The 24,775-nt window shown below is 35.5% G+C and overlaps 1 protein-coding gene across 1 annotated transcript in view; it reads left to right on the top strand.

Annotated features, from left to right (window-relative positions):
* Positions 1 to 8: 8 nt before the first annotated feature.
* The window catches only part of CSTF3 (cleavage stimulation factor subunit 3), a 67,264-nt gene continuing 42,497 nt past the window's right edge, over positions 9 to 24,775 (top strand). The window contains exons 1-3 of the mRNA XM_014851073.3: positions 9 to 254; positions 13,450 to 13,551; positions 13,674 to 13,769. Of these exons, the coding sequence (XP_014706559.1) occupies positions 228 to 254; positions 13,450 to 13,551; positions 13,674 to 13,769 (225 nt within the window). The 5' untranslated portion in view covers positions 9 to 227. The remainder of the gene's footprint in view (positions 255 to 13,449; positions 13,552 to 13,673; positions 13,770 to 24,775) is intronic.

Here is a 24,775-nt window from a genome sequence, read left to right on the forward strand (position 1 = left end):
CTCCGCCCACTGCCCCGGAAGTGAATGTAGAAGCCACACCTCCCTCTTCGGCCGGCAGGGGCGCAGCCATTTTAATTCATATCTGAGTGGGCGGTGGCGATTCGTGTTGGCGGTCTGGCTCCGCTGGGCAGGGCTAACTTTACTGGTTTGGGAGTGGGTTTTAGTTTAAATTTTCTTTTCTAGCTTCGCATCGCGGGCCAGGTCGCACGTTTTAATCAGCTGAGGCCATGTCAGGAGACGGAGCCACGGAGCAGGTGAGGAAGGAGAGTGGTGGGGCCTCGTGGCGACCTCTTCCCTCCGTCTCCCTTGGTCCGAGGACTGCAGCCGTGTTCGCCTGAGAAAGGAGTCAGGGGTCTCGAGAACCGCAGGCCCGCGTGCACAGGGGCCGTGGGAGTGGGGAACAAGATCTGACCGGGGTTTAAAGTTCTCTCTGGACTTCTCTGGCTTAGGCGCCAGTAGGAACAAATACTTGGTTTAGACAATAGCCGGGGAGCGCTTCCCGTTTAGGTTCGTGGCGCTGCTCCGGTGCGACGCCTGCCTTTGATACCGTTTTGATGTTAGGGTGGGTAGGAATTCATTATTTTAACGTGGACTCGCTGTTTTCGAAAAACTTGACAGTGTTCCCTCTCCAGTATGTGCGGTACTCAGAAGTAGGTTACTAGTTGGAAAAATAATCTGCGATGCAACTCATTTGGAGAAATAGATTGTCAGAGCGAAGGAAGGAGGCTGGAAGTATAGCATGGTTATGCTGGGATTTGGGCATTTTGTGGCTTTCTCCCGCTTCCTTCTTTCTCTCTCTTATATCCACCTTTCATTTTCGGTTTTCCAGCGATGCACATATTGCAGAATTTGATAAATCGGAAATGAGAAGTCTGTTTTGGCCACTGTAGATAAAAGCATCTTTTTTAATATTGGGTGTAAGCGACATTTAAGTATTTTAAAATTCAGATTTTTAGATAAACGATTTGTTTCCTTTGCTCTTTATTCAGAATTTTGTAGGATAGTATTTACCTTTTAGTTTGAAAGAGGAAGCTGATATGTTAAAAGGTATCATTCAGTTTGTTTTTCGATGTAAGTCGTGGTATGTTTAGGTAAATAGTTTTTAAAATGGAGGTCTGCTAGACTGCAGAGTCTCAGTTTCTTGAAATTTCCCGTTGCCGTAGCAACGAAATACACTAAGGTTTTCGTTTTTCAAGTCCCCGGCTTGTAACGTGGAGGCTGGTCTTGGAGGTTGACAGAGATGAGGCAAAACGAGCGTTCCTATTGAGTAGTCTGGGTGACTAAATTTCATCATGTCTGTAGAGTTTGGCTGAACTAGATTTTGTGTTTGCTCGTCCTTTGATTTCAGTTCTGAAATCCTCGCAGTGTTTACGTTTTACATGCCGTTAGGATAGTCAAAAATGCAAAATCTTAAAATTATTATATCAAATCTGTTTATGTATACATACCCTTTTTCTTTTTCTGGGCTCTTATTTTGTCATCTGAAAATCGAAGAGGAGTAATGTACTGAGGTTTCATTGAAAGTTTCTGCAATTCTTTGTTAATTCTTAAATTTAAATTGTAAAGACACTGAAATGTTGCCACGACCTTGAATATTTCAGAATTGTGGCATTTTAAACGAGAGAGCAGGTAGTGAAAACTTTCAGAGCTAAAAGTTTTACAGTGCAAAATTTAGAGAAAAGTTGAAAGAAAAGTGCAATGACACCTACAGTACAATTCTTCACTTACAATCAACAGTTGTTAAACGTTTTGCTATATTTGCTTTCTCCATATATATGTATGTGAAACTAAGTTGACACATATTTCAGTATTCTCTTATATACAGACGTTAATTCCGTTATGTATAACCATAATACCATTTTCCCACTTAAGAAAATTAATAGCAGTCCTGTATCATTTCTAAAATCCAGTCCATATTCAAATTTCCCTGATTGTCCCAAGAATGTGATTCATACAGTTTTGTATTTTTTAAAATCAGAATCTAATCTAGGTTTACATTGCATCATTTGATTGTCTCATGAATAGTTGCTCCAGATTTTTCTCCCCTAGGGTAGTGTCTGTTTGAAGAATCCAGGACAGTTTTCCTGTTGAACTTATTTTCTGGGTTCATTTGATTTGTGTATGTGTGGTGTCATTTAACTTGTCCCTTCGTCTTCTGTATTTCCTGAAAACTTTATGGTTATGTGTAAGCTCAGAGCTTTGATAATACTTGGCTTAAATATTTTTGGATAGAATACTTTGTAACATTGCATCCAAAGGCACTTCATGCTAGGTTGTTCCACTCTTTGTGATGGTTAAGTTTGATCACTTGATGAGGGTGATCACTGTGGATCTCTTCATTGTAAAGAATTATTTCCCTTTTTGCAGTTGGTAATCTGTGGATTGACAGTGTATTCCTCTATAACCTTTCGCCTAGTTATTTATCATCAATTGGTAATCCTTTAATAAATCAGTTATTACATTGGAGGTGACAAATGGTGGTTTTAAAAAAATTCTGTTATTCTGTCTCTATTTACTGGCTCATGTTTTTCTGTGAAGAAGAAATTTCCTGGTTTTTTTCCCTTTTCTTTTTCCTTTTTAAAGATTATTACTGTGGACTCATGAGTTTCTTGTATTTTAGTTTAAAATCAGCTATAGCTGTTTTTCTTTTGATGCTCAGCGTATCCCAGCCTTTACAATGGCTCCTGGATCTTTTTTCTGTCAGTCTAAAAACACATTTTTTGACGTCTGATTGCCAACAGAGTCATCTTCATATTGTCTTTTCTTTAACTTTGTAATGATACATTTCAAAGATGCCAAAAAATAGAGCTTCAACTCATGGTTAATCTTGTTTGCTCTGCACTTTCACTTGCTCTCCCCACCCCTGTTACTTTGAGGCATATCCCAGATATTCAACTTTAAATGAAATGGTAATTAAGTGATACTTCAGAGTGACGTAATTAAAATGTGAATCAACTACCTTGCTTGATGTATAGACAAGAGTCAATGAAAATTTAGCAGAAAAGAGAGTGCCTAAAATGACCTGAAACGATGGACAAGAAAAAGAGACTAAACAAAATTGGAGAATAATAAGAAAAAAGTTAAAACCGCTCTGAATCATGGATTTACTTTGGAAAGATTCCAGGGGATGGGATGGGCAAAGAATCCTACAACATATAAGGTGTGGATTTCTTTTAGGTTTAGTATTGAAGCTCAAAAAAATAGTTTGTTAAATAAACCTGATACTATCTTCTATTTGTTACTCAAAAATATGGATGGTCATTTCCTTCTTGGTACTGCATCTCTAGCTTTGTGCCCTTTGAAAGAGGGAAATGATTATAGACAAGCAAAATCACTGCTAAGGTTTATTGAATTTTTTCTTTACTCTTGTAAGGAGGTTCCATTTTGCATTTAGAGAGCTATTTAAATTACCTTGCGCTGTTCCTGGGTATTCTCCTGGGGCTTCGTGTGTACTGTTCTAGCCAGTTCACCCTGACAAACTATTGTCAGTATAGCTGTTTGCCCTCTAACCAAAGCACGTCTGGTTCCTGTGTAGAATTATGGCTCTGTTTTTATCCTGTGTATTTTTTTTTTATTGCTGCTTCAACTTTTGATCATCTTGTTTCTTAGCTCCATTTCTCTTGTGCTACCCCTACACATTTAGTAGGCTAGTTAGAGTTCCTCCTCTGGGTCTGAACTTGAGTTGAAGGGGCTGCCTTATTTATTCATCATTACATCTTAAAAACTTAGGAAATACTGTTTTGATACTTTAAGGTGTTCAGTAAGTGAATGGATGAATTTTGTGTCTAGGCTATATGCAATATGTTACAAGTTCTGAAAGAATTTAGTCTTTTCGGGAGGCAGGTGCATAAATAATACAAAGTAAAATATTTTGGGCGTAAGAGGGGATGGTTTCTAAAGTTTTGTTGGGTAAGAAGAGGGAGAGAAATGTGTTCAACCAAGTCAATTCATATGAACCTTTAAGTCCCTAAAATTTTGTTTGCACACTGTCTGTTAGAAATAAGACTTCACTTTTTAAATAATCTGTAGCCTATCATACACTTTTTAAACACTCATAGAATTAGGAAGGCGTAAAATGTAAACTAAATGATTCTCACTTTGGAAAAATTGCATGACTTGAATAAGTGCAAATTAATTGCCTATAGTTCTTAAGAAAAGGGCCGTAAGTCATTGTTTTGCTTTTGGTGAAAAATAAGTTTGGGAAAATATAGAAAATATGAAAAATATGTGTTTTTTTTAAAGATTTTTAAAATGTTTCCTTTTTCTCCCCAAAGCCCCCTGGTACATAGTTGTGTATTTTTAGTTGTGGGTCCCTCCAACTGTGGCACGCGGGGATGCCTCCCCAGCATGGCCTGATGAGCGGTGCCATGTCCGCGCCCAGGATTCGAACCGGCGAAACCCTGGGCCGCCGAAGCGGAGCGTGCAAACTTAACCACTCGGCCATGGGGTTGGCCCCGAAAAATATGTGTTGTTTTATATACTTATTAATGAGGGAAGAAAGACGAAACACAGTGACGAAACCTGAATCCTGGCTTATTTCATTGGCTAGCCATCAGTACTTACTAGTTGTTAGGAGGTGACAGTAGTGCCAAACAATTTTCAAGCCCAAGTGGATGTGTGTTGGGGTTAGGAAGAGGGAGGGAAAGGGCCGAGTACGTGTGTTAGATGATGTGTCCTCTGGGCCCAATTGTTTTATCTATTTTTAACAAAATCTTTCTGTAATAGCCTTTCCTACTTTTCCCCCTCCCATTTTATGTGATATTTAGTATAACAGTTTTGGGCAGGCAAATTTGATTTGATCTTTATTGTTAATATTTCTTGAGAAAACTGGACTGTGTAGAATATTTGGCAATAATTGTTCCTAATAGAGATAAATATATTTAGTATAGTATTTGCAGTTTTCTTAATGTTTTAGCAAAAAACCGGAAATGGCTTAGGTGTGATGTCACTTTATTTTTAAGGAAACACAATATTTGGAAAAATGTATTTACAGAACAGATGGATTAGGTACTGTTTCTCAAAATGGAGTTAATGTCCATTGCATCATCATCACATAGGTGCTTTGTGAAAGTATGGGTGCCTACACCCCAGTTTCAGACGCACTGTGACAGATGCTGTGAGAGAGGCTGAGAGTCTTTGCCAGAGACAAGTATCGCGGGTGATTTTTGTGTAAATGAAAGCTTGCAGACCACTTAGGGGTACCTGGACCTTAAAAGTTGTTTTTGAATACGTTCTTTGTAAAATAAATGGAGAAAAAAAATTGCAGATTATTTGAGCACGCTTAGGGTTTTGATAGTATTTTACTAGCTTTCCTCCTCTACTGTGTTTAGTCATTAGCCTTAATAGTGGAAAACGCTCATTACAAAACCAGATATGAGCCTCATCTCTGCGTGTTCTGTTGGTCATGGTCAAGAGCTTATTTAGGTTTCAGTCCTTTTACTTACCACTTACTCCCTACTCTTGACATTTATCACTTGGATTAAACTTTCACTGATCTTTATTTTAACTTAATTTCTGTATGACTTCTAGCATAACACCCTCCCCATTTACCACAAAAATAGGCAGCTATTTGGAGGAAGGGAACTACCTTTTTTTCTGTCCAAGTTTTACTTCGCTGGTGGGAATGGGAAGAGGAAATTAGATTATTTTATTCTTTCAATGATTAATGTAATGGTGCCTGTCACTTCTCCACCCCCCTCCAGCAGTTTACAACCCCCATTGTAGATTAAGATGCCATGTAGAAAGAAAGCCGTTTGCAGTTTCAGTAAAGCTTAACTCACAGTTTTCCAGAGGCTGCATGACATGTCCACAATTACATGAAAAGGCTGTTAAAAATGCTGCTCCCTTTTCCAGCTATATAACTGTAGTTATGTAGTCATATACTTCATCCAAAACTGTGTTGTTGTAGATTGAAAGCAGAAGTGGATGATGTCTTCTCTTCAGCTAGATATTAAAGAGATCACAAAAATGTAGAACAGTGCCATTGTTTTCACTAATTATTTATTTGTTTTGGAAAATATTTTAAAATTGAGGAGTTTATTATTTTAAAATGAGTTAAATACTTAAAATTTCTAATTTCTAATATGATAATGTTGATAGATGTAACCCACATTTTTAGGAAATCTCTTTGGTTCCTTAGTTTTTAAGAGTGTAGAACGATTCTTTACAAAAAGTTTGAGAGCCATTAAAATAGTGCGGTGCTGTGAGGCCGACGTCATTAGTTCTGTTTCTGAGTTAGCTTCACGTAACAAACAAAAGGTTAAACATGAAAAGTGAAGACAACCCGCTGAACGGGAGAAAATTTTTGTAAATTATATATTTGATAAGGGACTTGTATCTATAACATATAAAGGACTATTGCAATTCAGTAATAAAAGATAACCCTATTAAAAATGGGCAAAGAATCTGTATAGAAATTTCTCCAAAGGTAGGCACATGGCCAATAAGAACATGAAGAAATGCTCAGCTTCATTAGCCATCAGGGAAATGCAGATCAAAACCACAGTGCGGTACCACTTAACACCCTCTAGGATGGTTATAGTCGTCAAAAAGACACGTAACAACAAGTGTTGGTGAGGATGTGGAGAAATTGAAACCCTCATACACTGCTGGTGGGAACGTAAAATGGTATAATTGCTTCGTTAAACAGCCTGACAGTTCTTCAAAATGTTAAACATAGAATTTCCACGTTACCTAGCAGTTTCACTTCTAGATATCTACCTAAGAGAAAAGAAAACACAAAATGAACTCCACTCAGAAACTGGAAACCAGGGCAGGCCCCATGGCGGAGAGCTTAAGTTTTCGCGCTCCGCTTCTGTGGCCCAGAGTTTTGCTGGTTCTGATCCTGGGCGCAGACATGGCACCACTCATCAGGGGGTGCTGAAGCAGCATCCCACATAGCACAACCAGAGGCACACACAACTAGAATAAACCACTATGTATTGGGGGGCTTTAGGGAGAAGAAGAACAAAAAAGATTGGCAACAGATATTAGTTCAGGTGCCAATCTTTAAACAAAGAAAATTGGAAACTAACCAAATGTCCATCAATTGATGAATGTGGGATATCCATACAATGGAATATTATTTGGCAGTAGAAAGGAAAGTACTGACATATGATAAAACATGAACCTTGAGAACACGTAAAGTGAAAGCCAGAAACAAAAGAACGTGTATTATGTGATATTTACATGAAATGCCTGCACATTAATGGAGACAGAAGGTAGGTTGGTGGTTGCCTAGGGCTAGGGACTGGGAAATGGGAATGACTGTTAATGGATACGGGTTTCTTTTTGGGGCAATAAAATGTTTTAAAATGTATTGTGGTGGTTGCACAACTCGGAATATACTAAGACCATTGAATTGTGTACTTTCAGTGGGTGAATTGTATGGTGTGTGATTGTTTCAATAAAGCCCTCACCAAAAAAGAAATTGAAAAGGTCAGACATGTAATGGATTTACCCTACTTCCATACTTTCAGCCAATTATGCACATGTTGTTATTCACAGACAAAATACGTTCATTGATATTTAGTGATGCACTCCTACTAGAAAACAATTCATAGAGCAGATGCTGGAGATAGTTCCTCGTAGCATTTTCTCCCTTTATAAAAAAAAGTACATCATCTAGTTCACATCTTTTTCCTGATTTTTATACCCATTTGAAATAGTATATGTTGGTGTGTATCTCTGTATACTCCATACAGATGTATTATTTTTCTGGTTTTTAAAATTGTGCATGTCAAAGTTGTTCGCAAAGTCCTGCTAATATCATTGGTAATGGGCATGCCTTGGGAAGTAGTCCAGCATTTCTTCTCATTTGATTTGGAGTCCCATCCTGCTTCCCATTAACACCTTCTAAAGAATGGTAATAGGATTATAGCTTATTCCAAAGGCAAAAGCTGGATTTTGAAAGAGTTTCTTATAGTAATGTGTTTTGGGACGTCTAAGCATGGGGCAGCTGTTCTTTTGCTGTTACTAAGCAGAATTCTGACCTCATTCCATTACAAATGGGCACAGGAAACTTGCCGAAAGTTTTCTTAAAGTGACCTATTCCTCTAATCTGGGAACAGATTCAAGAAATAATACAACTCCGTTTCTTATGGAGGTCCAGTCTCCTTGTGGATTCTGGAAAGCTGTTCAATTTTCCTTTGTCCTGTAGCAGTATGGTAACTAGGCCAGAAAACAAAACTGTTACAGTGTTTGCTACCCAACTGGTTTATAGCTGTGACGATGAACGACTGTTTATTGTGGGAATTAAATGTGTCCATAACTACCGAAGTAACTCCTGGCCATTTTGGTTAACTTCCATTGTTCATTAATGCAGTTGATGGAGAAGTATCCATATAGATTGTTTTATGAACACTGAACTACATCCTTGGGCAGAGGAAGATATTTAGGGATGTAACAGATTCTGAAAAGAGCTCAGTGGTGGTTCTGCCAGATTCTAACTGGATTTTGGGCAGGTTGTGTAGTTTAATTATATTTCTTATTGTGAAATGGGGTTATTAATTATTTAACAAGGAGTAATCATTAATGCCTGACATAGTAGATGCTCAACAAATGTTTTTTTACATCTGCTCTCCAGCATCCTTTGCATGAGTTCTTAGATCCCTGGTAACCCCTTCCCTTAGCTGTCTGTGGATAAAATTTTAGAGCTTCCATGAATTCGGTTGGGGAAAATAAAACTCTTTAATTTCATTAATCTCTAACTGAAATTTGAGCCTTTCTTTCTATTATAAATGTAGGCAGGAAACCACAGCAGCACTGTTAGCAACAGCTCTGACTGGAACATAAATTCAAAATATTGTTGCAGTAATCACTAGACTTGCCACTAGATCCGTTACTATATAAAACTTCGTTTAAAAATATTTCAGTAATTCTGTTTCAGTATACTTGGTTTCCTTGGAAATCCCTCATAGTTTATTTTGTATATTTAAGAACGTTATTCTGAGAAAGGGCTCATGGGATTCACTAGACTGCAGGAAGGTTCTGTGGTACCAAAAAAAGGTTAGGTACCGTGGAGAGCCTGCACGTTAGAATCACCTGGAGAGTTTTAAAAAAATAGTGATGGTCAAGGCCCATTCCTAGAGATTCTGATTTAATTGATCTGGGGTGGAGCTTGAGCATCTTTTTAAATTCCCTTTCCTCCAGGTGATTGTAGTGTGCTGCCAGGGTTGAGAATCACTAAAGGAGTGGCTTTTTAATATTTAGTACAGAGAAATTTATACTTTTTGGCTGTGATTATGCTGGTCAAATATTAGATGCTATTTTCTGAGTTTCTCTGTTGGTTAATTTACAGCAAGTGGATCTTGAGTTATTTGCCCTCCCATCAGACTGCTTTGAAACACTATTAGCATTGATTAAAGCAATTCAGGTATAGATAAGCTGTTTAGTTCCTGATTGAAAGTTGCTGTAGCAGATTTACTTCTTATTTTATGATTGTTTTATAGTCAGTATCTTATGAACTAAGATCTTAGTTTATTTTAAAATATTTTTAAAGTTTTTTTCCAAGAAGTAAACCCTTTGAAAGAAGTCTTTCTTTCATCCTTTTTCTTTTTCCCCCCCTCCCCAAAGCCCCAGTGCGTGGCTCTATATCCTAGATGTAAGTGAAAGAAGTCTTTATTTTGTTGTACCCCAAGTGCCCCTTGAACATTGTTTGGCACATACTGGACACTGAGCAAATATTTCTCAGGTGAATGGTAAAAATTCAATAGCCTAAGAGTATACAATGTAGAGTAAGTGTATGTCGGGTGTGTCTCTCTCCCTCCCCAGCCCGTCTGCTTTTTTTTTTAAGCCAGTATTGTGGAGATTGTTCTATGTTGATATGTATAGACCTGCCCTGCCTTGTTCGGCGTGTTTTTAGTGATAGTTCTATAATTTATTTACTCAGTTCTTTTGTACATGATTATTTAAATTATTTCTAGTCTTAGGCAACAACAAACAACCTAGTAGCTGACTATTCTTCAGTATATATCTTTGTGCACTTGTGCAGTAGGACGTTGCCAGAAATGGAATTCAGGGTCAGACATTCGTATTAAATTTTGGTCAGTTTACTATTTGCCCCTGCCAACAATGTGAGGATGTTTTCACCTGCCCTTTCCAGTGCAGTGTTAATTCTAAAACCTTCCATCGCTGTCTTACCGTTTACACTTGTTTCTTTTGAGTGTTTAAAGTTCATTGTTACTTCTCTTCCTACTAACTGTTGAATACTTTGCCCGTTTTCTTTTTGAGTTGCTGGTCTTGACTGAACTTTATATTAATAAATTTTGTACTTTGCCATATGTGTTAGGCGTGTTGTTTGTCTTTGATTATACTTTTCTCATGCACATAAACTTCATGAATTAAGTTTACTCTTTTCAAAGGCTTCTGAAGAGCCTTTCCTGTGCAAAGATACATTTCAGCATGTTTTTCTCTCATTCGTTCTTGTGTTTTTTATTTAAAAAATTTTTTATTGTGGTAACATTGCTTAATAACATGAATTTCGAGTGTACATCATCATGTGTTTTTTTTTTTAAAGATTTTATTTTTTTTTCCTTTTTCTCTCCAAAGCCCCCCGGTACATAGTTGTATATTCTTCGTTGTGGGTCCTTCTAGTTGTGGCATGTGGGATGCTGCCTCAGCGTGGTTTGATGAGCAGTGCCATGTCCGCGCCCAGGATTCGAACCAATGAAACACTGGGCCGCCTGCAGCAGAGTGCGCGAACTTAACCACTCGGCCACGGGGCCAGCCCCCTCATGTGTTTTGTTTTTAATGTTTAAATCTTTGATCTAGCTGAAACTTACTTTGGTGCAAAGGGTAAAATAACAATTGAACTTTATTTTGATAAAGTTGACATTTCAGTTATTCTAACAGATGACTATATGGTTATTCTAATACTATACATTGAATAATTCACCATTCTGATTTGAAATGCCACCTTTTTTTTTTTTACAATGTCATTTTTTTAATTGAGTTAATGATAGGTTACAATCTTGTGAAATTTCAGTTGTACAATAATGTTTGTCATTCGTGTTGTAGGTGCACCACTTCACATTTTGTGCCCACCCCCCACCCCACCTTTCCCCTGGTAGCCACTAATCTGTTCTCTTTGTCCACATTTTTAAATTCCTCATATGAGTGGAGTCATACACAGATTATCCTTCTCTAGCTGGCTTATTTCACTTAACATAATTCCTCAAGGTCCATCCATGTTATTGCAAATGGAATGATTTTGTTCTGTTTTACAGCTGAGTAGTATTCCGTTGTATATATGTACCACATCTTCTTTATCCATTCATCTGTTTATGGGCACTTAGGTTGCTTCCATGTCTTGGCTATTGTAAATAATGCTGCAGTGAACATTGGGGTGCATAGGACTTTTGGGATTGCTGACTTCAAGCTCTTTGGATAAATACCCAGTAGTGGGATGGCTGGATCGTATGGTAGTTCTATTTTTAATTTTTTGAGGAATCTCCATGCTGTTTTCCATAGTGGCTGCACCAGTTTGCATTCCCACCAGCACTGTATGAGGGCTCCTTTTTCTCCACAACCTCTCCAACATTTGTTACTATTAGTTTTAGATATTTTTGTCATTCTAATGGGTGTAAGGTGATATCTTAGTGTAGTTTTGATTTGCATTTCCCTGATGATCAGCGATGATGAGCATCTTTTCATGTGCCTATTGACCATCCGTATATCTTCTTTGGAGAAATGTCTGTTCATGTCTCCTGCCCATTTTTTGATCGGGTTGTTTGATTTTTTGTTGTTGAATTGTAAAATGCCACTTTATTACTTGCTAATTTTCCATATGTTGTTCTCTTTCTGAAACATCCTGATCTAGTGATTCGTTTGTCACCATGAGCAAACTGTTTACTCTGTCATTTCATGTTTTAATATGTGGGTGGGGCCAGTAGCCTCTTAAACATTTACAGTTTTAGTTTCTTGAGCAAGCTGTTTATAAAGCTCTTGTATATTAGTAAAATATCATAACTTTGATACAAAATTTCATTAGTCTTTTAAAACATGTTTTTCTTTCTAAATATATGTATACTTATCAGTGGTAGAAACTAACGTATTCCAAAGAAAAAAGTATATTTCTCCCAGGTAATTTTTTTTCCTAAAGAGATGACTTAAAATTTTTTTTCCCAACTGGTGTTTTAACAGAATTGTTCTGTGAGAGATTAATTGCCACTAACAAAAGGGAGAAAAAGAAAGATCTAAGGAGCAGTGCTTCCCTCTCTTTCCTCTCTTGAATATGATTCCTCTGTATTGCTGTATTATAGATTTCAAGTCCTGCAAAAAGGCAAAACAAAACTTTGTATAAAATAATATTTATCTGACTTGTTTGTGTGTCACTTTCTTTTTGTGGTACACATAGTATTCTGAATAACAATTTGAGAAGTAATTGTATTTATGCATAGATGCTAGGTACTATGTTAGGTATTAATTTTCTTAAGATTACATTTCTATAGTAAAAAAAAACTACCTTATTAAAGGGTTTAGACAATACTCAAAGATGGAAAGGGAGAGAAAAATCACCTGTACTTACACCACTCATCACCCAAATGTGACCACTAAATATTTCAGTACAATTTTTTAAAACTCATAGAGTTTTCATTATGCTGTGTGTACAGTTTGTGAATCATGTTTTTAAAACTTTTACATCAAAATAAAATTTTCATGTCATTTCATGCTTTTTCTTTGTGTCAGGATGAATGCTCTATAGCAGTGTTTCTCACTTGGTCCAGGGACCCTGGGAGTTCCTAAGACTTTCCAGAGGGGTTATGAGTTCTGACTGTTTCGTATTAAATTTAAGACATTATTTGCCTTTTTCACTCTTAATCTCTCATGAGAGTACAGTGGAATTTTTACATGATGTGATGTGACAGCAGATTGAATGCACAAGCAGATATGAAAGTCCAGCTATATTTTTTAAGTCAGATGTTAAACAGATTTGCAAATATGTAAAACAAGGATATTCTCACTGAATTTTTTAATAATTATTTTTCATAAAAATGTTATTCATGTTAACATGTAAATAATTTTATTGTTATTTATATATAAATGAGTAAATATTTAACGTTTTCTCAGTTTTAGTTTCTAATATGGTAAATATTGAAATAATCGACATAAACAAAAGCTCTTTGGCATATTCAACTTTTAAGAGTATAAATGGGGTCCTGGGACCACAAAGTTTGAGAACTGCTGCTCTATAGTATTTAATTAAAAAGATGGGTTTATTTAAATTTAAAATGTCTTTTAAAAGTATGTGATCACTTGATGTGATTCTATAAAGTGACTTATGATAACATAGGATATGTAGATTACAGAAAATACAAATCTCTTTTAGAAGAGAACATTTTTATGCTTTGTATTGTCATATTGCATTTGAGACTGATATATTGTACTTGAATTAAATTAGGAATGAGATTTTTTAAACAGTAACTTCAGTTCCTTATTTTTCCCCCCCAGGCAGCTGAGTATGTCCCAGAGAAGGTGAAGAAAGCCGAAAAGAAATTAGAAGAGAATCCATATGACCTTGACGCTTGGAGCATTCTCATTCGAGAGGCACAGGTTTAGTGATATAGGATTACATTTCCTTCTCTATGGGTCCAATCACACTACTTGGTTCTGCAGTAAATAGTATTTTCATAATCCTAACATTGTAAATGCTCTTTATTGGTTTTCACTTTTAGAATCAACCTATAGACAAAGCACGGAAGACTTACGAACGCCTTGTTGCTCAGTTCCCCAGTTCTGGCAGATTCTGGAAACTGTACATTGAAGCAGAGGTTAATATTTTATTTTATTTTTTCTTATATAGCATCTAATGGGAATTGCAGCATACACTATAGTGATAGAAAACAAGTTAGGAACATAGATAGCACAACTAGGACAAGGAGGATTAAATGTTTCTTGCCTTTATTTTGTAAAATAGGTATGAAGGAGTAATTAAAATGAATTTTTGAAATTTGGGTCTTTACAAGCTGATGATTGTTGCATTTTGGAGTTGCAACAACATTAAAACAGTTTCAATGGTATTGGAGTGCTTTAGCCTTTTATTTACTTGTCATGTGTCAATTTATTGCCTCCTGTGTCATTTATTTAGAGCTCATTTTTCTTTTTATTCCTACTTACAAACTAATATGAATGGTATTATAAGAAAATACAGAAATGTTAACTTAGTTTCATAGAGTATTTTGAGTGTCTCTGGTGAAATGAAACAGGTGAAAAATTATTTCAGATTTTAATTTTGTGAAAATATGTGGATTGTCAATAAATGTAAGCACTTCAATAATTTAAAGAAAAGTTTTTCTGTAGGATAAAGTTTACATTATACAGGAATTAAGCTAATGTGTCTCAAACCTTTGTAATCATAATTTACCCAATGCTGCTTTGATTTTTTTTTCTTCTTGCTTTCTAACTGTGTTGAAAATTGAAGTGAGGCATATTTATTTTAAAGAGTAAGGGCCTCATTTTTTATTATGATTAGAAGGGAAATAGTCATTTTTGAAGACTGGAATTAGCAGTCAAGATGATAATAAAGCCTTAATGTATTGATAACACTTGGCATCAAGTAATCATTTTTCAGGTTGTAAATTAATGGGATGGAAGGGGTGAGATGGGAATAATTGATATCCACATTAAGTGCAAATGATATCCAGTTCTTTTTATAACTTATTTATAGTACTAATGAAGTATTCTTTCTTTGAATATTAATTTTATAATATAAATTCTCAACATAAGTACACTGCAGCCTCATCATAGCATTTTCCACAATAGCTGAAATTTGATAATATGTGGGTCTGTTTGGACCTGTTCAAAGGGCTTTAGTCATCAGCGGTACTGAACAGACTTCACAACACAGTGTCACCTGTGATGTGTCCCCTCAGAATGGACCCAACCAACGGCAGATTTAAATTGAGGCTACAGTGTACTCATTATATTTGTGCTGTAGTTTATATTTTATTACTTGGGGAAGGGAGAATTACTGGACAATAGCAGGAACATTGTATGGGTGTTAAATTTTTTGTGTGTGGTTGTGTATGTGGTATGTGTGTTTGTGTGTTTGTATGTGTAAGAGAGACTGTACCTTATGTGGAGTCTGATTGTGGTTTTGGCTCAAGACCATATTCTTAAGGTTTCATCACTTAACCTTTGGGACCATTTCTTTCCTTAATATATTTAATCATCAGAGTAGACTGGCACGAAATTTACCAGGTGAGTGAATAGGCGTGTCTGAAGTGTGCTGAAGCCAGTGCTGCTTCGTAGTACTCATTAAAGCAAGGAACCTGGATCACCTGTACTTGGCCTGCATTCTAGTTTGACTTTTTAAACACATTAGCTTATATGGAAACTCATCAGAAATGAGCGTAATTGGTACATAATAGTTTTTGTATAATGAAGTAGTACTTTCTGAGTTTTAGAAATTTGTGTTTCTCAAATATTCAAGCATTATTCATGCATTTCGTTATACCATAAATTAAGCTGAAATTGCCAATTAGATATAGTCCATTCTGTGAGTATAAAGACAGTTGCATCTGTTTGTACCATTTTCTAGTTAAAAATATGAACTGCATTCTAAAAAAGAATTCTCAGACCAGATGTTATTCCAAGGGGGTGAAAGTTGTCTGAATAACCGGCCCGTTTCATGTTATTTCAGAGCTGCTATCAATTCCTTGATTTATTTAGTTGGTTATGTTTGCAGTTACTTCACACAAACACACACAAATATGAATATGTATAAAACGTCTTTTGAGAAAAAATGATAAAGAAATATATGTGCATTTTGTAAAATTTATTTTTCTAATTTAGGAAATAAGATGTTAAATTGCATGCTGATTACAGAAATGCGTATCCTGAGCTGTGTTTTTCCTGATTGCTCTTTATTTTTCTATTTTCACGTTTTTGTACTTTATTTAGCCTATGAAAGGCTAAAACTTTCTTTGGTCATGTCACCCAGTGTGGCCTTTAATATTTCTGGAGAAGACACACCTATTTATAATACATTAAGATCTGAAGTCATAATAAGAATGTCTTTACATTAAAAGTAATGCTAACAGTGTTTACATAATATCCTGTATACACTCTCAAGAAAATAAAGTTTTGTTAATACATTTGTTGTAACTCAGTACTTCGGTGGGAAAATTGCAATGTTTCATTTATTTATGTTCAGCTAAACCAATGTGTATGAGTCCAAACACATTTAGTTCCTTGCTACTAGGAAATACTTACATCTTTAATAACAAAAGGTAATTTGCTTCCCCAGAGAAATTTGTAAATCCTATTTAAGAAGAAATTGACAAAAAAAACAGATTTTTTGTTTGTTTTTTTGCTTTAAACTTGAAACAGCAATTGCAAATTAGAGCATATTTTACATAAATTTTGTTAAGTTAATGACAAGTAATTTTTGTTAAGTTAATTTTTAGTAATTGCCAATATATCTGCTTTTCTCATATCAGTGAGCATTTAGCAATACCGTATATGTATAGTAGAACCTAGCTACTGTATAAAAGTTGAACTTTAAAATGTCATTCTTAATTCATTACCCACTTTTATTTGCTAAAGCAAAGAAATTGTTGGAGGTAAAATTTTCTTGTTCTAATGAAAGGGCATGACCAACATCTCTGTATTTATAATATAATTATATAATTTCAAGAATTAGGCCAAATTAATTTAGTGTTCTTTATATTATATATGAGATCACATTTTGCCTCAAGTGCGAGACATATATTGCTTTACTCTTGAATTCCAAAACTGCTACTTTACATGAGTTAATATCATAAGAGCTAACAATCGTATGACTATTAAAGTGATATAGTTATCAAGTGTAGAGACTAAAGATAATTGTTACGGTATGAAAATATTTTTGCTGCTGCTTAGTTTTAAAATAAAGGAAACATTTTAATACATCTATAGCCTTTTAGTTGATACACAGATTTCTTGAATCTGCAGAATAGTATGTTTTGAGTTTAAGAAATGTGAGTTTTTAAACACTAGAGAGTTAAATGGAATAGCCAATCAGAGCCTCAATGTTCTTTAAGGAACCACTTTTTAGAGTGGTGAGAAGGGTCACTAAGTATCACAAGATTGAGAAAATTTATAGTTTTGCCATATTCTTTAAGTTGTTTTTCCCCTTTTTGGTTTCTGTAGCTTTTCATGTAGCTAGTTAATCACTGATAGCACGTAAGCTACAATATCTTAGGAGTATTTTGTTTTGAATTGGGTCACATTCACAAAAAATTTCCTACAAAAGGGTAATGTTTTTTTTGGTAGCTGAAGGAGAAATGAAGACGGTAATGCTGCTGATAATAGCAACAATGTATCTTGCTGTCTGTGAAAGCTGGAATTCTTTAATAAAAGTGTATAGAGAGTTGATTCCTTTTTAAAAAAAAATCATAAAATGTCAATCCTTTTCTTATACATAATGGGTTGTAACGTCTAACGTCTACATTTCAATTTTTCAAAATAACCTTTCTACTTGGGAAAAATAACTTAAAAATATCTTTCTTCTTGGAAAATGGAAGTGAACTCAGGATGGAACATGAGTGACCTAAATTGAAATAAACTTTTCCACTGTCAATACTGTTTTAATGCCTCTAAGTAGCAGTTTAAACTACTGTATTATAATGTTTTGTATATATTGAGCAATGTGATTTTTAAATACAGATAAAATTATTGCATTATTATGTAGAATATAATTTCAATACTTCAGCTTGCAACTTTTTTTTTTTTAATCTGTACTCTTTCCTTATAGATCTGCTCTTTTCCTGTTTGTAATAAATGTTGGTCCATGTCTGTGTGATTATTCAGATTATACTCTAAAACGCAATATGCTTTTTAATCTATAGTCTCTTAAATGCATGTATAAATGTAGTGTAGGGGTGTAAAAGACCACAGGAGTTATTTACAAACACAGAACTGAGTGATCAAATATCTGAAAGTGCTTTGAATAATTACATACTATTTTAAAAACAAAGGAAATATTTGCATGCTTTCTATTGTAAGTAGTAAACTTCTGTTTTAGGTTTTATTGAAATATCTTATCCCATCCATTTTCCCTTCTATTATTGAGCCATAACTGTTTAGGTGTTGTTACTTCTACTAACATGGTCTGTACATTTTTTCCTTCTGGCCTTTTCTCCTCACTCAAGGCATTACATAATAAAACTATTTGCAAAAGGACATAGTTAATTTAGATAAATTGTCTTTAAAAAAATCTTTTCTATTTTTTATGTCTTATAGGTAATTATTTATGTGACACATAGCCATTTCTTTTCAAGCAAAACCTTATACTAATTGACCTGATTGATTGCCTTTATATTTCTCATCTTTATAAAGCAAAATTAGTCTTTGCAGTCACTGATAAACATTGAAAAAAAATGGTCCTCTTTTTCCCTCTGCAAAGACTTCTGGATTTTTAACCCAGCTTCTTTATATTCTATTTTTGTGTGTGTAATAAGAGTTATGGTATATTCTGAAAATGTAGAACAGGCATCTGTAAGCAGATTTGAATAAAAAGTACATACATTCTCAAATATGTTGTGAAACAAAAAGGGATATTTGAGCGTGCATTTGAAGTTTCTGTCTGGGTTGTGATTTACCCTGAATTTCTTGGGCATTTATGGAGAGACATAATATCTAAAACTTAGTTTTTAAAAATTATTGGGGATTGTAGTCAGTAAGATCTTAGGAGATTGAGTGTGTGACTTTCTACCCCTATCTTAAGAGGTATTAATTGAAGATATACATGACATCCATGAATAAACACAAACATTCTTAAGCCCTTAATCTTACAGGGTGAGAAACCGTGTTTGGACATAGAACTAGCCCTAACACAGAAAGGCATTTTAAGGATGCTGTACATTTTTAGGATGCTCTACATTTTTGATTCTAACTTGAGCATAGGGAACCAGGTGGCAGTTAATTGACTTTAAAACAGACAAAAACCAAACAGCCCTCTTAACATCAAAGACTCAAATATTTTTTAATAGGTTCATTTTTTATGTTGTTTGGTATGCTTTCAACTTGCAAACAGCTGTTCCTTTTGAATGAGTCTGGTTCAAGGCACTTCCAAGAAATGAAAATATGTAAAATAATGCTAATATCTTATTAAAAGCTGGACTTCTGTGGACAAGAATTTATTTGCTTGTAAGTAAATTTTTTTTTTTTAAGATTTTATTTTTCCTTTTTTTCCCCAAAGCCCCCTGGTACATAGTTGTATATTTTTAGTTGTGGGTCCTTGTAGTTGTGGCATGTGGGACGCCGCCTCAGCATGGCTTGATGAGCCATGCCATGGCCGCGCCCAGGATCCGAACTGGCAAAACCCTGGGATGCGAAAGTGGAGTGCGCGAACTTAACCACTCGGCCATGGGGCCAGCCCCAATAATTTTCTTTTTAAACTTTAATTTTTCTTACTAAGCAGTTTTGCTCTTAGCAACTTTGGAGTAGAAAACAGTTCCTTAGTGTAATGGTGCAATAAACTGAAGTCTGTAGAATCCCCACATATTCAGAATTCACAGCAATTTCAACAAAATGGTGAATATTCTTTGAATACGACTTGTTGGAAAACTAAATGGCTTTTCTAAGGCTCAGGGAAGCATAACTTGGGGTAAGTTTTACCATTTTGTATGCTAGGAGACCTTCAAAGAAAAATTTTCTATTTGGAAATGTTAAGTGATAGTTCTGAAAACGAAGAATCTGATGTCAAAGGCAGGATTGAAATGTAGTTTTGGAAAAATACTTGTTGACATGTAATAAGGCCCAAAAATAACTAAATCCCAAAGCTATTTTTAATGTTCCTAATACTTTTATACATGTGATAAAACATGTTGAATTACAACCCTTCTTTTTAAGTGCAAAATTTTAGCTCTAGCATACACAGATAACGTTATTGTAAGTCTATGTGTAAAGATTCCTGTACGGGAAAAGTTTTTTTTCTCTTCTAGTTTTATTGAGATGTAACTAACATGTAGGATTGTATACATTTAAAGTGTACAACATAATGATTCAGTATAGTTTGCATTGTGAAATGATTACCACAATGCTTAGTTAACATCCATTACCTCATATAGAACCAAGGGAAATGGTCTTTTATGGGGACATTTTGGTAACTTTTTCATAGTGAATTTGAAGGAAAAAAGTGTTAACTATTTCGTGATGATGGCCTTGAATTTTAATTCAACAAACTATGAATAAGCAAATATTACGTATTTAAAGCCAAAGTGGACGTTAAGTTTAAATCAGAAGTTTAGAGCTGGAAGATAAGATGAATTAGTTTAGCCCCTATTTTATACATGAGTAAAATAAATCAAGAGGCCAGAGTTTATGACTTGCACTGCTTTAGGATCACCTGGGAAGCTTTTTTTTTTTCAATTAGCATACTGTATTACTGACTCGATCTGCAAAAGATGTACGTATGGAATCTGTTACTGCTAGGTGTTTGTGGCAGCTAGTTTTGGAAATTGAGGCTTTAGAGAGGGCCGTACTTGAATCTTATTGCTATATTTCATGCCTTGAAGAATACTCTATACTTGCTGGACTATAAAGTAATTAGTCTCCTGGTTTATTGTTTTGACTACACCATGTTGTGATTTCTCGATCAGTATAGGATTGATTGAGAAGTAATCATTGAGGCACCTACTGAGTGTTTCATAGTAGTCTTGACTGTGACTATTTCTTAGAACTGCAGTCAGGGTTAGGGTTGTTAATGAACATTGACACTTTCTTTTTAGGAAGATTAGCCCTGAGCTAACATCTGCTGTCAGTCCTCCTCTTTTTGCTGAGGAAGACTGGCCCTGAGCTAACATCCGTGCCCATCTTCCTCTGCTTTATATGTGGGATGCCTACCACAGCCTGGCGTGCCAAGCGGTGCCATGTCCACATTCAGGATCCGAACTGGGGAACCCCAGGGCCTCGGAAGCGGAATGTGTGAACTTAACCGCTGGGCCACTGGGCGGCCCCGAACATTGATAGTTTTTTACTTGCTGATATTATTCCTGGGTTTGAAACCCAGTTTTCTGGCTCCATATTTTTTTTTTTTTAAACAGTATAATCATGTCAGTGCCAGACTAAGAAAGAGACAGCTTCTAAGGAAGGTCCCATGTGTTAAGAAAGGGCCGCTTAAGCTGGAGAAGGTGGCTTAAACCATCACTGCAGCTCGTTTTGATGCCCAGCTCTCTGCTGCAGGAGTGTCTAAACATGAAGAACACATCTTCATGGTTTCAGGTTGATAGCTGACACCGCTCATTTACTTAGTACTGAGTCTGTATATGTGAGAACTTCTCATTCTTTTAGGGGGTGGGGAATGGAGTGTTCTCACAAAGAGCTAGTCATTATTTCTAGCTATTTCTGTAGTCAAGTTTTGATCCATTTCTGAATTTTTCACTATGTAGATGAGTGCAGTGTTTCTCAGCCATCGTAAACTCATGTCCCCTTGTTTTAAAAAAAGTAGTGGTTTTTGATAGTTTTTAAGTCAAATGTGATTTTTTAATGGCAATTTTAATATTTCCATTTAATGTCTTTCAGAGAGTTGGCTCTTACCAGCTATAATTGAGACTTTCAGCACCAGTGATGTTTGTATAAGTGCTCGAGTCGTATCTAAATTTCATAAAACTTAAAAGTGACATTACCTCAACAAAATATCTCCTGCACGTGTGGGCCTTGTCGTAGGAGGAGACGTAAAAGTATTGGAGGGAAGATTGTAACAAAATAACTGTTTCCTGTGTTATCTGTACATTTAATGCTCTCATTCACCGTTTCCTTTGATTATCAGTTTTCACCATTGTGTAATAGTTAAGTGAATTTTTTATGGTTTTGTGGTTCTCTTAATTTGGATATGTTAGTAAGTGAAAAAATGCTTAAAACATTCATTATTTAGATTATCATTGTTTAGAGTTGAAAATTCAAATTGTATACCAATCACTGGCAATCACATGGTTTAATCTGCTTTGTTATGGGTTGAATAGTAAGTCAGCATTGCTTTTACAGGTTATAAACTGACATCTTTATAATTTAAGTAATTTCCATAATGCATTTTTAACTTTTTATGTTGAAAATATTTTAAACTTACAAGAAAAGTTGCAAGAACAGGGCCCATCCCCGTGGCCGAGTGGTTAAAGTTCTGCGCCTTCTGCTTCAGTGGCCCGGGTTTGTGGGTTCAGTTGCCAAGTGCACATCTACTCCACGCACCAGCCACACTGTGGAGGTGGCCCACATACAGAAAATAGAGGAGGATTGGCAAAGATGTTAGCTCAGGGTGAATCAGCAAAAAAAGAAAAAGAAAAAGTTGCAAGAACAATGCAAGGAACTCCCATATATACACTTTACCTTGATTGACTGGTTTTCAGTGTATGCTTATGCTTTATTTTTCCTGAACCATAGGAGATTTGGTTGCATACATCATAACCTTTAATACTTCAAGTGTATTTCCTCACAACAAAGATATTCTCATATATAAACACTTAGGAAATTCAGGAAACTAAACATTAATAGATTTTTAATCTGCAGCCGTGTTCCATTTTCATTGTTCTAGTAATGCCCTTTCCAGCAGTTTTCTTTTAATTAGTGTCTAATCCAAGATTGTTACATATGGTTGTCATTCCTCTTTAATCTCCTCTGATGTTGAACAGTTCCTCAGCCTTAATTTAAGTTTGGTGTTTTCCTCACTAGATTCAGGAATCTTTATATGCATTTTAGCTGAAAAGCTACAAATGGCCTTATGTCCTCACTGACATCCAGAGGCACATGCTTTTTGTTTACTCCTTATTGGTGATGTCAGTGGGGACCATTTTCTCCACTGTGTAGTCACTGTTTTCCTCTTGTCGTTAGTAAAATAATGGGGAGATACTTTGAGACACTGTAAAAATCCTATCACTCATTTAACAACCACCCTCTCCATTTTGAATCTATTAATCAATAGATTAATGTGTGTGCCTGAATCAGTGATATTTTTCCAACAAATTAGTGTTTTTCAGCATGTTTATTATTAAGAATACATGATCCCCACTAATGCTTGTTTCTTTGAGAACTGTTGGAAAGTACTAACTTCTCCCTCCCTCCCTCACGTTCTTTTTCATTTTAACAGTTTACTAGTAAGTCTACCTAGAAGAGATGATGATTTAGAGGATTAGAGTGGTTTCTAATCACAGCAGTTTCCCAAATATAAAATCCTATAGTCTGTCAGCAAGACCTTAAAATTCTGTCATGAATCTGGGGAAGATGACAAAATTTGCTTCCTCATTTGGTTATATAGAAACTTCAGTAGTTTTATGTTTTCCTAAGAACCACTCCACTGTAGGCTACTGGAAATATCTTTAGTGACTTACTTAATCGTTGAACAGATGGGAAATTACTTCAAATAAGAGCTTTTTAAAATCCTGAGATCTTTGGCTTTAAACTAGGTTAGAGGGCTTGCCTGGTGGTTAAGGTCAGCACCCTCTGCCTTGGCGGCTCAGGTTCGGTTCCCAGGCATGAACCTCCACCACTGGTGTCTCAGTGGCTGTGCTGTGGCAGCGGCTCACATACAGAAAGAGGAAGATCGGCAGCAGGTGTTGGATCAGGGTGAATCTTCCTCAGCGAGAAAAAAAAGAAAATAGGTTAAAAAGAGAATCAAAAAGATTATCCAGATAAATATTTTTGTTTGAAAATGCTATGTTTTTAAAGTATTTGTTTAATTTCTAAGTTGTTTAAAGCACAAATTAGAAAGTTAGCACTTGAAAGGAAATAATTTCTCTATTAACGATTAAAGATTACTTTAAACCATGCATGTGGTATTCCCCAAAAATCAAGCTGTTTGATTGTAAATTTGAATTTCCTGAGTTCACAGGGTGGTTGTGAGATTTACCTTTAAAAGACTTGCAAGTCTAAAAAAGTTATTTGTACGTGTCTGTGACTTACTCTTTCATAGTTAGGGTGGCTATTTGCCATGCGCCTCAACTGCAGGGTCAGGATTCTTGTTATCTGTGTTACTAAAACAGTGGCCTGGTCGCTTTTGATAGTGTGGAAAAGATATGTTTAAAGAATTGTTACTTTATTTAAAGAAATGCAGGAATTTGCAGGTTACTCTATAAAGGATAGTATGGAGGAATAGGAAGGAGAAAGAATTTGGAATCTGGTGACCTTGGATTTTGTGTTTATAGCTCTTTTATTGAATTAGTGACCTTAAACAAGCCATTCAGTCTCTTTTTTCCCCTTCCCAATTTTTTATTATGAAAACTTTGAAAGAGAAGTTGCAAGAATGGTATGAATATTATAGTAAATAGACACTTTCCACCTTAACTCAATGTTATGTTTTTCCATACATGCTTTATCTCTGTTTATGTAAACAATATTGTCCTACATAAGCACAATACCATGACCACACTGAGAAGGAACAGTAATGTTCTAATATAATATCCAGCTCATGTTTACATTTTTCCAACTGTCTTAGATTCATATTTCTAAAATTCCCTGTTTCTGTCATGGATGAAATTATTTGAATTTTATGTCCTTATAATGTTCCTTTTTCTGGGGTGCCTTGTGTTTAAGTGCCAGTTTACCACACAGATTTCATACTATTTCTTGCTCTTGTCCCCTCCCCATCTGAACAGGGAAACTAATGTGAATTCAAGTGTTGTTTCCCGTAATCTGTAAATCATGACATAAATGGAAAAGTTCCATTAACTATTCTAGACAAGAGTTGTCTTTAGAATTGCTGGAATGTTGGGAAGTGGCGTGGGAGTTTTTTATATTTTTATTACTGAGAGGCAACTTATTTTATTTTGAATTTAAATATATTTGCATTGAATTAAAATTTTTG

Source organism: Equus asinus, chromosome 17 (genome assembly GCF_041296235.1).
Source record: "Equus asinus isolate D_3611 breed Donkey chromosome 17, EquAss-T2T_v2, whole genome shotgun sequence".
Lineage (NCBI taxonomy): Eukaryota > Metazoa > Chordata > Mammalia > Perissodactyla > Equidae > Equus > Equus asinus.